At 34.2% G+C, this 13,205-nt stretch overlaps 1 protein-coding gene across 50 annotated transcripts in view; it reads left to right on the top strand.

Moving 5' to 3' along the window:
• Positions 1 to 13,205, top strand: part of PPFIA2 (PPFI scaffold protein A2) — a 506,309-nt gene that overhangs the window by 394,390 nt on the left and 98,714 nt on the right. For all 50 annotated transcript variants that reach the window (XM_078336983.1, XM_078336985.1, XM_078336982.1 and 47 more), the window contains 3 exons: positions 687 to 749; positions 4,872 to 4,963; positions 9,388 to 9,523. In XM_078336983.1, the coding sequence (XP_078193109.1) occupies positions 687 to 749; positions 4,872 to 4,963; positions 9,388 to 9,523 (291 nt within the window). The remainder of the gene's footprint in view (positions 1 to 686; positions 750 to 4,871; positions 4,964 to 9,387; positions 9,524 to 13,205) is intronic.

Raw genomic sequence — 13,205 nt, 5'->3', positions numbered from 1 at the left:
ATTTTTAGTAGAGACGGGGTTTCACCATGTTGACCAGGATGGTCTCGATCTGTTGACCTCGTGATCCACCCGCCTCGGCCTCCCAAAGTGCTGGGATTACAGGCTTGAAAGGTTTCTTTTAAGTATCTGTGATGCCAACCTATTGCCACATGACTTTGTGACATGCAATATTAGGTTTATGAATAGCTGGAATTTATTTCTCCAATAATTTAGGTATCATTATAAATTGTTAATTCCACATTTTAATAGATGTCCAGAAAGTGAACTTTTTAATAATATGATTTGATAATTTCTTCTTTCTTCAGATAATAGAAGTGAGTTCTTCTGAATCTTTTATAATGCCTCTAAGACTTAGTTTGTTACTCATTTCTTCTTTTTCAAAGAATAACCAATAGTTTCTAATTTAAAATGTGGTCTAAGAAAAGGCAAACAGAAATAGCTTGAAATGTAATATTTAATTTGTTCATCCAAGTGTTACAAAATAACATTTCCCATTTAAATTATGTACTTTTTAAAATGTGAAGGTCTCACATTTGAACATTTCATCAAAACATGGTTTCCATGGAAACCAAAAAATAGCTGTACCAAGGAAGAAATCCAAGAGGACTCTTGAGTGATAGGATATTAATTTATATATTTAAGTATTTTCTGTTTATTAATTATTTTTGCTGTTTTCTTTTCTTTAGAATGTTTTAATTCAAGAATCAGAAACTTTCAGAAAGAATCTTGAAGAATCTTTACATGATAAGGTATAATAGAAAGTTACATTATTTGCTCATTTTTCTATTTTTATTTTCTGTTCCACTGATGAATGTTTTGTTGTGAAATAAATTTGAAAAAATATGTTTGGTATATTGTCTTTGTAAAACATTTTTTTATACCTGCAGAAAAGGGTACATAGAGAGGGAGAGCTTAATGAATCTTTGCAACCCAAATTCACCAAAAATTAGCACTACAGAAGCTTCTCCCAAATTAGTCTATAGTCATACTCCTCCATTAAAGGATAAGCACTATCTTGACTTATTCATTTAAATATTGTTTTGTCTTACTTTATGTCTTATATAAATAGAATTAAAATATATGCACTAATTTGTCTAGTTTTAGATATTCTTTCAGCAGAAATAATATTAAATACTATTATATATAAGAATTATGCTAAGTTATATATGTCCAAACATGATTCTAGTTACAAAGGAGCTAAACAAATTAATTGAGGAGAGAAAACACAGCCTTTACAAACCAGTGAAGATGCAGGGTAGCAGATGCCAAGTGTCAAATGGTCAAATGAGTGAGGTAGACAGTAAGAGCTATGGGTAGGAAAGACCTTGATATATTGCTGCTGGGACAAAGCCTTCAGGAAGAAAATATTTGACTGAAGATTTAAGGAAAAGTAGGACTCTGATGCAAGGCTTTCAAACATTGTTCGTGCAGAATGATCACAGGTGCTCGGTGGGGTGAGAGGATGGGTACTGAGTGTGAGATCGTAAATAATAGGCATAACAATTTGGCTGGAATCAATTATTACTATTGGAGGGTGTGTAGTATAAGAGGCAGCTAAGGGCATATTGTGAAGTTTTTAATTGCTAATATGTATTTTCCTTCTTCATTATCCTATAAAATTAGTGTTAGCAATTTTATATTATCTTGTTAAAGAAGATAGGATTGCTAACTTAAGAAGTGATCTATAATTGTGTGCTGACAAAAGATAGAAGAAATTGAGAGAGAAGGAATGGAAAAAGAAGGAAAGAAGGGAGAGGGGAAGAAGGAAGGAAGGCAGGCAGGTGAGCAGAGGGGAGGGCAGAGGAGAGGAGGGGAGGAAGGGGGAGGGCAGTATGGCATAGGGAAGGAGGGAGGTAGGGAGGGAGGGCAGTATGACATATAGAAGGTATTGGAAAAGATTAAGAATAGAGGAAAGAGAGAACAATTATACATTTAACCTTACTGGATTCTGCAAATTATGATGCAATTAAAAATAACTATTTGATTCTACAGTCATGGTGTCCATAATCTCCTGATAGATAGATAGGTCTTTAGGACAATGTAATATGGGACCTAGAAGATAGTATCTGATTCTTTCTCAGGTAGTTCACAAAGACAACACAGAGGAGATTACATTTTAGTAGCCTCTTAAAGACGTATATATACAATCTTAACAAATAGAGAAAGGTAGCGCATTCTAGGTAGAGGATGAATCCTCTGCAAGAGCACATAGAAAACCAAGATGGTTGATCTGATGAATCATCAGAAGTTTACTGCGACTAGTATGTGTTTAAAGAAGTAGCTATTGAGCAGATTGCGAATTTTGGACTTGATCTCATTGTGCGTGTTATGTTATCCAAAGATCTGTGTGCTCCTGGCAATATCCCCAGAACCCACTCCCCCGCCACCTACCCAAACCTTGTAACTCCAACAATCTGCCTAAGCAGCCAAGAGTACTAATCATGTTATGCTTTGCATCCTTGCTTATGTCAATCTCCGGAGAGAGTAAATCTCCAGTCGTACCTCATTTCTGAACTATCACCCCACTTAGCTGGCACATTCGCTAATCTGACCACATCTTCTGTAATTCCTCAGATTTCCACTGAACTAACTATACTTATAGTCCATTATCAGCAAAACCCTCTGTATGTTCAACCTCTTTTCTCAGTGTTTCCCTTTCCATCTTTATCTCTAATATTTGAACTTTTAATTGGCTATCCTTTCTTCTTTCTGATTTTTCATTAGTGACATCATCTGATCTCCTGGATTTAAATATCATCTATAATTTGAACACATCAAATTTTAGATTACCTACTGGGTCCTCTCCCCTGAGAGAGTTTACATATTCTAGTGCCAACTTAATATCCCCATTTGGACACCTAGATATCTCAAATGTAACATGCCAATCTACCCCACTCCCACACATCAAACAGCAACCACCTAACCTATTACATCAGCAATCTTCTCAGTAAATCATAAAAACAATTTCTTTCTTTCAGTTGCTCTGGCTAAAAAACTTGGAGTTAATCTTGACCCCTATATTTATTTCATATTCCACATCTAGTCCAATGTCAAATCCTCTTAGTTCTACTCTCACAATATAGCGAAAACACAGCCAGTTTTACTCTAACACCATGCTTATCCAAACCATTACTCTCTTGCCTAATAATTTCCTCTCTTTTCTGCTTCCCAATTTAATTTAACAACCTGTTTCACAGCAATTAGAATGATCATTCCCTTCTCTTCTAGAAAATCCAGGAATCATAGCAAGACCCCATCTTTACAAAAATAAAAGTAAATAGAGAGGTGCAGTGGTGCATAGCTGTAGTCGTAACTACTTGGGAGGCTGAGGCAGGAGGATTACTTGAGCCCAGGAGCAGGAACAAAGTGAGACCCTGTCTCTAAATAAATAAATAAATAAATATTTAAAAATCCTCCAATTGTTGCCTATCTCATGCAGAGTAAAAGTCAGAGAGTTTAGAGTACTTTACAATGTCTTTTAGGACTACCCTTCATGAGTTCTGCAATCATACTTTCAAAAATCCATCCTCTACTTGTCTATTTAACCTCTCCAATCCAGCCACACTGGATTCCTTGCCCTCTACTTCACTTCCACTAATGGGCATATGCACCTGCTGTTGCTTTTATCTGCCTTGCCCTTTTCTAATATTTTCATTATTTACTTTCTCCTTTATTTAGGTCATTACTCAATTATCACTTTATTGAAAAGCATTCCATGACTCCCCTGTTTTCTCTTTTCTGACAACATTCTATATTTCTATAATCCTACTTGTTTATTATTTGTCTTTTCTACTAAATTGTAAATTGCATAAGGGCAAGACATTTGTCAGCTCACTACTGTATCTCTGGTGCCTGACACACAAGAGGTACTCACTGCACATTTGTGAAAACAATGAACAAAGAAATTTTCAAAGTCAGTAAGAAACTATTGGCATTTTAAGGCAAAGCATTAGTTGATTGTACATATGTTTTAAAATTGTATGTCTAGTAGAGGAATGTGTAAGAAAGAGACTGAAGCTTGTAAAAATCATTCAGGAAAAAGATAAAAAGGGCTTAGAGTAGGATGGTAGTGATATAAAAAGAACAGAAAAAAACATTGCAAAGGCCACATTGACAAAAAAAAGTGTGGTGAAAAAAAGAAGTTCGAATCAAGTAAAATATCAAGCACTAGCTGCTGGGAAGGGGAGAAAACAGTAATAGAAAAATCTAGAAGGTTACATTTACACATATATAACAATATAAAAGTTATAATTCTTAAAACCAAAATAAATGCTTACATGAGCAGTTAATTAAAGGCTCTAAGACATAAAGATAGGGATTTTTTTACAGACCAGAGCCTACAATGCCAATTTGAGAAAATTATTAAGTACAAATAATTGTGCCACTATGAAGCTAATAAGTTGTTCACTTTCTTTTTTAAGGTGATGATTTTTGCTTTTCTTTCTTTTTTCTTTCAATCGAATCGTCTTTTTCCTTCATCCGTATGTCCTTTAACCCTCATAGAATAATGGAAATTCTTCATTCACTGCATAGATAAGTTATTTTCTTTATTTTTAAAACTGAATATCATTTCTACTCTGCATATTTAAGTGATGTCTACATAGCTGGTAATAGTTTTAATATTCTCAGGAATTTTCAAATATTTAGGATTAGTGAATGCCAGGGAATGTAGATAAATTTTTATTGATTTCTGCTATCCACATTTTTTATTACAAGGGGGAAATTTTGGCATGCTTTATTATTGTGGCTAATAACCTTTAATAAAAATATACCCTCAGTTTTCCCTTTTTAAAAAAGCCATTAACCCTGGTTTATCATTATTGGTTGCTGATATTACTGGCATCTGAGTAACTTTTTGTTTTGATTTTTAGGAAAGATTAGCAGAAGAAATTGAAAAGCTAAGGTCTGAACTTGACCAACTGAAAATGAGAACTGGCTCTTTAATTGAACCCACAATATCAAGGTAACATTAAATTAAAAGTTTATTTATAGTTCACTGAAAATCAACATAAATTCACTTATGGTTTAGTTATGTCCTCAGCTAAAATAAATCAGTACCTCTTACTACTCGTTAGTCATTACCACATTCTGACTCTTTATTGATTTATAGTTTTTACTTTCAAAAATAGCTTTTTAATTTAGGAATTCTTTCTGCAGATAATAAAAAATTAAATTATTACCTTTTGTATTCTGCTTTTAATTATATATAAACATATAATTAAAAGATTCTTAAATGAAAAATTGAACTGTGTATAGGGAGATTGTATCTCAATGCAAGAAGAGACATCGGCCCTTTTCTCTATATGTAATACAGAAACTAAATTTGACATAAAATTTTCTATATGTGTTTAATGTAGAAATATGCAGAAATATGTTCAATGCTTAATGTGACTAAACAAATATTATGGTCACTTAGCAGCTACCTATTTTGATAAAGTAATTGCAAATAAAGAAAAGAGAAATGAATCAGGTAAAAAAATTCAAACAAATTTAGTCATACTCATCTATTTTGACTCACTATATCAAAAGAAGCTGCTTGATAGATGATAGGTAGATAGATAGATAAATAGATGATAGATAGATCTATATGTTAATAATGCACATAAAATTTTCTTTTGTGCTTTGGATTTTTTATTTGAAGTTGTTTAGAAACCCTAGAAGGACTCACTCATTTAATCATGTATTTATTAGGCAACACAGAATAATAGCAGCTGTTTGAAACTTTCCACCACCATAGGCTTTTAGGAGAAGTCCATCTTACTTGGTGTTATGTTCGTCTTTAGAATACTAACTCCACCAGAGGAGGGGTTTGCATTTGTTCTGATATCTACCATAATCTCAACACCAAAAAATCTGTCTTGCATATAGTATGCTTTCAAGATATATTGTAGAATGAATAAATCAATATTTGGTAAAGCATTTTTCAGATGCTCAAATAAAAATTCAAATAAAAACATCCTAAAGTGTCTTATAGTTCACTGAAAATCAACATGAATATTTATATTCTTTTTGATGTAAATGTTAGTAAAACCAATATTTAATATTTTAAGTGTTTCCATACTCAGTTTAGTACGAGAAACAGTTTGGCAGGCATAAAAACACCCAAAGAACTCTTAAATATGTAAGTCATTAATTGAGAAAATCATACATATTTTTCAAATTTTCATGCTTTCAAATTTTTAAGAAATAATAATTTCAGTTCAGATATAAAAATGATATGTGTTCACAAGGTTATGATACTTATGATGAGGATGGTGGGGAAGGCGACGAAGAACTGATAAAATGTTAAAGGAGTCAATGCGTAGAATAAGCATTATAAAGTCAATTGATTAAATATATTTTAATAAGAACAAATGGCCATTTCCTGTCTTTTTGACCTTATGTCTCAGAATACAGAGTTTCAAAAGTGTTATCTAAAAGGCTATTACTGCACTGAGGCATCATGGGCAGCCTAACAATGTGACATTTATCTAGAATGAAGGATGACTGGGCCCCTGTAGAACAATTGTTCTTTGACACAACAGATTGTAGTAGAAAGAACCCTAGACCAAGAATAAGACAACCCACATTCCTAGGGCTCAGACAGATAATTACAAACTGCTTGATTTTGGAAAACTCATTTTTCTTAATGATGTTCTAAACAAATGTATATTTGTACCTAAATATACATAAACAGTATTTTTTTCTGATTATCTCACAGGCTTGCTTTGCAGATAAAATAAGACAAGTAAGCAATGGGGATTATATGTATAGTAAATCGTGTCACAAGTATAAAGTATTATAGAAATTATCAAGGTAAGCTAGCTAAACATAGACTTATAAGTTACAGGATAACTGAACGTTTATTAAACAGCAGTTATTTATAGAACATTCATGCTTCTGAGGACAAATAATTTTTAAAGACAATAATGGAAATAGGAGATGTGTGAAAATTCAATCCACTAAGTTTTGATCTAACAGGTGGGCAGGTGAGGAGATAGAAGCTACGGCAAGTGAATGTCAGTGACCACTCTCCTCTTAGTATCTCATCTGAGAAGAAAGTAAGATGAGTTCGAGGCACTAGAAATGGCTTGATTTGGCTCAACTCTGAAGAAAGATAGGATCTGGCTCAACTCTGAAGAAAGGTAGGATCTAGCTAATTGAAAAGGACAATAGAGGACACTCTAGGAAGCTGAGCAATGGGTAACAGGTTTTCTCTAAAAAAATTCTTACCTGGCTTATCTATGGAAGTTCTTTAATGAGATTATACGCAAGAGTCACAGGAGATTCAGGAGAAGCTACAGAATTCATTCCTTAAAAAAAAAAAGCCTGTTTTGTGACTTACTTAGGCCTTCCAAAACCTTTCAAAATAATGAACACCTAGAATGATTTAAAAATTGAATAGGATGATAATATTGTCTCTCTTTTCTCCTATTATAGAACTAGCTCTGAGAACTGGAAAAAAAGAGGAGAGAGATGAGTTTGAGGACTGTTAAAACAAAAAGAATAGGAGCTAGAATAGTAGATGGCAATAGCACTTTTAAAGTGAGACCTTAAAACTGTTAACCACATAAATGTGTTGAGACTGTTTTCAGCGGAAAAAAACAGCATGTTCAAGGAAATGAAAATAAAGTGTGAGTTACTGGAATTCAAAGAAAGCCAGTACAGCTGGATGAAAAGCAAGACAGAGAGTACCTTAAAATGAAGCTGGAAAGTGGCAAAGGCCCAAATTATAGATGGCCTTTAAGGACATTTAATAATTTTAAACACAAAATTGGTATGATTAGATCTGTTTTGCTTCATTTTTACTTTTTTATAAATCATCTGGAGTTGTAAGATAAATCAACAAGAAAACAATGCTCCTAGGATGATGAGTTGTAATGTTAGAAACACCATTCTAATGCCTAAAGGGATATTAAGGTAAGCAGTCACAGGCAAAAGGAATCCAGACTGTTCAGAGCAAGATAGTTAAGCCTGTATTATAATCATTTCATTCATTTATTATCTTGCCAGATACTTATGAAGTTCTTATTATGTGCTAGGAACACCTTCCTGGGCATAGAAATGTGACTAAAATCTGATCTTTTTCTTCATGAAACTTAGAGCCTCTGCCCTGTTGGGCAGAGTTGTATAAAGACAGAGAGTTGTATCCTTTATGAATATGGCCTGGTTGGTTGATTCTTTTATGTGACTTATCCATTATAAAACCTGTTTATGTGATTAAGTCTCAAGTTTATTGCTACAAAAACAATGGCTGTCACCTATTTGAGAAATAATTTTTTACTTCATTTGTTCTAATGCCCCATCTGGAAAAACACTAATTTTCTTAAGTTAGTGTCTTCTGCTGTTGCAAACACCCAAACCTCACCTCCCCTTTTTAATGTCAAATATTTGAAAGTGCTTGTCTTTGTTCGCAAGGATAACTAAAAGAGATAGTATTTTCAATCAGCAGGAGCCTCAAATTCAACAGAGCACACAGCTTTAAGTGTATTTCCTACTGATGATGGATCTGTTATTTCATTTTATAGGACAGCATGATGCCACTGTTATTGTCATCATTGTTATTGTAACAATAAAATGAATTTTCTATAAATCCACATATAAGTAATATGCCTGGAGAAACCTTTTCTTTACTTTGATTATAGGGCACTTTATTACCATGTTTATTGAAAACTATGTAATGATATTTTCCAACTAAAATTTTCCAACTGTTTCATCTTTAAACAGATTTCAGAATCAAATGTATCTATGAAAAAAATTTTCTTTATTCTTTTGGATCAATAACTTATTAAAAACTTTTTAAAAATCCTTTTCGTAATATACCCTCTTTTCTTTAAAAAAAAAAAATAAAAGACCATTAGCCTTGGGTGCATCTAAATTTAAGCACTTTGTTGGTTCTCTAAATTAAAAAATTGAATGTGAAAAATAGGCAATGTATGAATAAATTTCTCCAAAAATTTTAAAATTGGAAAAGTTCTGGGCCTCCCAAATTTTACACATTTTTAGCTAGATTTATAAGAAATATTTAAAATAAATACAGTAATCAATAACGCATATGATGATATACACAAAAGAGCTCAAACCAAATTGCCAGAATTTAACCTCATAGATTTTGGTTATTGATCTTAATATGATTCAGTTTACTACTACATTTGAAAATGATAATAAACAGAAAGGTTATAAGTATTACAAACTCTAAAAGAAGAAAATGCAGTTAAATTTCAGGAATGGACCTAAGATTGCAACTTCTGACATTAGTCTCTGAAGAGGCCTCAGAGAGTCATAACAGTTCATCGGTTTTCTTCCTTGAGGTTGGTTTCCTTAAGGATTCCTCCTTTCTTGCCAGTTAAACAGTTGGTAAGTTTAATTTTTGAGATTGTATTGTTTTATATATTTTCTTTTTTCCAGAACTCACCTAGACACCTCAGCTGAGTTGCGGTATTCAGTGGGATCCCTTGTGGACAGCCAGTCTGATTACAGAACAACTAAAGTAATAAGAAGACCAAGGAGAGGCCGTATGGGTGTGCGAAGAGATGAGCCAAAGGTTAATCTTTTAACTTCAACTCTTCTCTAGTTTTATTTAAGTAGATCATTTCATTTGGATAGAATTTTAGCACTGAAATAATTCAAATGCTAGAATATTTATTCATTTGGAACACAGAATATGATATTAAATAAAAGAACTGTAAGTAAAATAAAGCCCAACTATAGGCCAGAAGTTGAATACGCATTTCCTATGTATTTATTCAAATAACATTATCAAATGGGTACTACTTGTATGGTAAGTTCAGACATAAAACATTGAGGCTCAGAAAAGTTAAATGTTCAACATTGCACAGGTAACAAAGTGATGGAGTCAAAACTTGGGCCTGTATTTGTGTAGTTTCCCATACTATGCTTTAACTATTATACTACATTGCCAAACATGTGACCTTTTGATTTTCTTGGGCACTTGAGCAATGGCATTCACATTGTTCATTCAATTTAATTTAATTAAAATTGGTATTTTTAAAACACTTTGAAGAAAATGTACATAAATTATTCCTTGTGTTCTTATAGAACTATGAATGATAAGGAGCAGTGCTAGCCTAATTTGAACAATAACTTAATTTAAAATGTTTAAGCTAAGTTTGTTGAGTAATATATTTTATAGAGAAGTAAAATAGTCCTTTGGTGCCTAAGGATACTTTGTTCTTTCAACCACTTTTATGTATCCCAAATACTGTATAATCCATTTGTCCATATTCGAACACAGGCACTTGATGCCTTTTGGGTTTCAACTGGTACCAATATGTTCATATATGAATTAATCCATCATAGTAGGCATTTAATTCTGTTGAATACATGAATAAATAAATGAACAAATGCAGACTATGTTAAGTTAATCTCAATTCTTTTCTTGTTATTATGTGACAAATTAATTAGCGCTACTAGACACCAAAACAAATTGTAACACAAATACTAATTCTGGTTCTTAATTCTTAACTCAGTGCTCAGAGAATTATCATGTGGCCTTCCATAGAAATCATTTTATATAATCACAAAAATCAAATTTTTGAAAAGTAGAATAAAAGAGATCTAAGACCTCTTTTATGCCCAACTTCCTCATACATTCAGATAACAGCTGGAAAAACACTGGTCTATTGGTTATTCAAAACTCTCATTCAAATGGAAGATTTCTTATATCCATTTAAAAATGTATAACCATGTAAATTAGCATGCCTTTGGCTTAAAAATTACAGGTATAGCTTGTTTTATTGTGTTTTGCTTTATTGTATTTCACAAACATTATGTTTCTTTGTTTTTTACAAATTAAAGGTTCCTGACAACCCTGCCTCAAGCAAGTCTACGGGTGCTATATTTTCTTTTCTTTTTTTTTTTTTTTTTTTTGATACAGAGTCTAGCTCTGTTGCCAAGTGCCAGGCTGGAGTGCAATGGCGAGATCTCAGCTCACTGCAACCTCCACCTCCTGGGTTCAAGTAATTCTCCTGCTTCAGCCTCCTGGGTGGCTGGGACTACAGGCACACACCACCATGCCCAGCTAATTTTTTTTGTATTTTTAGTAGAGACGGGGTTTCGCCATGTTGGCCAGGATGGTCTTGATCTCTTGACCTTGTGATCCCAAGTACTATATTTCCAATGCATGTGCTTGCTTTGTATCTCTGTCTTCTGGCAATTTTCACAGTATTTCTTTTTCTTTTTTTTTTTTTTTTTTTTTTGAGACAGGGTATTACTGTCAATCAGGCTGGAGTGCTATGATGCGATCATGGCCCATTGGAGCCTTGAACTCCTGGGCTCAAGCAATCCTCTCGTCTCAGCCTCCCAAGTAGCTGGGACCACAAGTGGGCACCACTACACTCAGCTAATTTTTGTATTTTTTGTAGTGATGGGGTTTCACCATCTTGCCCAGGCTGGTCTCAAACTCCTGTGCTCAAGTGATCCAGCCAGCTCGGCCTCCACTACAAATGGGTACCACTACACCCAGCTAATTTTTGTATTTTTTGTAGTGATGGGGTTTCACCATCTTGCCCAGGCTGGTCTCAAACTCCTGTGCTCAAGTGATCCACCCACCTCGGCCTCCCAAAGTGCTGGGATTATAAGGGTGAGCCACTGCACCCAGTCTGTTCTCATAGTATTTTAAACTTTTGTTATTATTATTGTATCTGTTATGGTGATCTGTGAACAGTGATCTTTGATATTACTATTGTAATCATTTGGGCACACCGTGAACCATGACAATACAAGGCAGTGAACTTAATCTATAAATGCTGTGTGTGCCCCTGCTTCAGCAGCCATTTTCCATCACATTCCCTTTCTTTGGGCCTCTTTATTCCCCAGAACACAACAATATTGAAAGTAGGTCATTTAATAACCCTACAATAGCCTTAAGTGTTCAAGTGAAAGGAAGAGTTGCATATCTCTCACTAAGACAAGAGCTAGAAAAGATTAAACTTAGTGAGGAAGAAATGTCAAAAGCTGAGTAGGCCAAAAGCTAGGCCTCTGGCATCAAACAGTTAGCCAAGTTGTGACTGCAAAAAAAAGGTTCTTGAAGGAAAGTCAAAGTGCTACTCCAGTGAAGATGGAAATAAGAAAGCAAAGGGCTGGGCTGGGTGACTCACACCTGTAATCCCAGCATTTTGGGAGGTCAAGGCGCATGGATCACAAGGTCAGGAGTTTGAGACCAGCCTGACCAACATGGTGAAACCCCATTTCTAGTAAAAATACAAAAATTAGCTGCGCATGGTGGCGGGAACCTGTAATCCCAGCTACTCAGGAGGCTGAATGAGAGAATTGTTTAAATTTGGAAGGTAGAGGTTACAGTGAGCCAAGATGACACACTCCAGCCTGGTTGAGAGAGTGAGACTCCATCTCAAAAAAAAAAAAAAAAAAAAGCAAACAGCCTTACTGCTAATATGAAGAGTTTTAGTGGTCTACACAAATTTGATCATTTAGTGATAAACAATCAAAGCATGCACAACATTCTCTTAAACCAAAGCCTAATCCAGAGCAAGATCCCAACTCTTCAATTATATGAAAGGTGAGAGAGGTGAGGAAGCTGCAGAAGAAAATGTTGAAGGTAGCAGAGGTTAGTTCAATTCATAAAGGTTTAAGGAAGGAAGCCATCATTACAACATAAAAGTGCAAGGTGAAGCAGCAAGTGCTGATGTAGAAGCTGTTACAATTTATTAAGATCTAGATAAGATAATTGATGAAGGTAACTACATTAAACAGCAGGTTTTCAATGTAGACGAAACTGCCTTCCTTTGGAAGAAGGTGCCAGCTAGGGCTATCATTGCTAGAGAAGAAAAGTAAATGTCTGGCTTCAGAGCTTCAAAGGACAGGGGTGGATGAATGCAGCTGGTGACTTTTAAGTTGAAGCCAAAGCTTATTCACCATACTGAAAATCCAAGGGCCTTCCCTAATTATGCTTAATCCACTCTACCTGTGCTCTATGTTGGAACAACAAAACCTAGATGACAGCACATTTGTTTACAGCATGATTTACTGAATATTTTAAACACACCTTTTAGACTTACTGCTCAGAAAAACATACTCCTTTCAAAATATTATTACTCATTAACAATGTACCTGACCACCCAAGAGCTCTGACAGAGATGCTTAAAGAGATTAATGTTGTTTTTGTGCCTGCTAACACAACATTCATTCTGTATCCCATGGATGAAGGAGTAATTTTGGCTTTGGAGTATGATAACTTAAGAAATATA

The sequence above is a fragment of the Callithrix jacchus genome, chromosome 9, assembly GCF_049354715.1.
Source record: "Callithrix jacchus isolate 240 chromosome 9, calJac240_pri, whole genome shotgun sequence".
In the NCBI taxonomy this organism is placed as follows: Eukaryota; Metazoa; Chordata; class Mammalia; order Primates; family Cebidae; genus Callithrix; species Callithrix jacchus.
The sequence above is the reverse complement of the archived record's forward strand: the minus strand, read 5'-3'. Positions and strand labels throughout refer to the sequence as shown.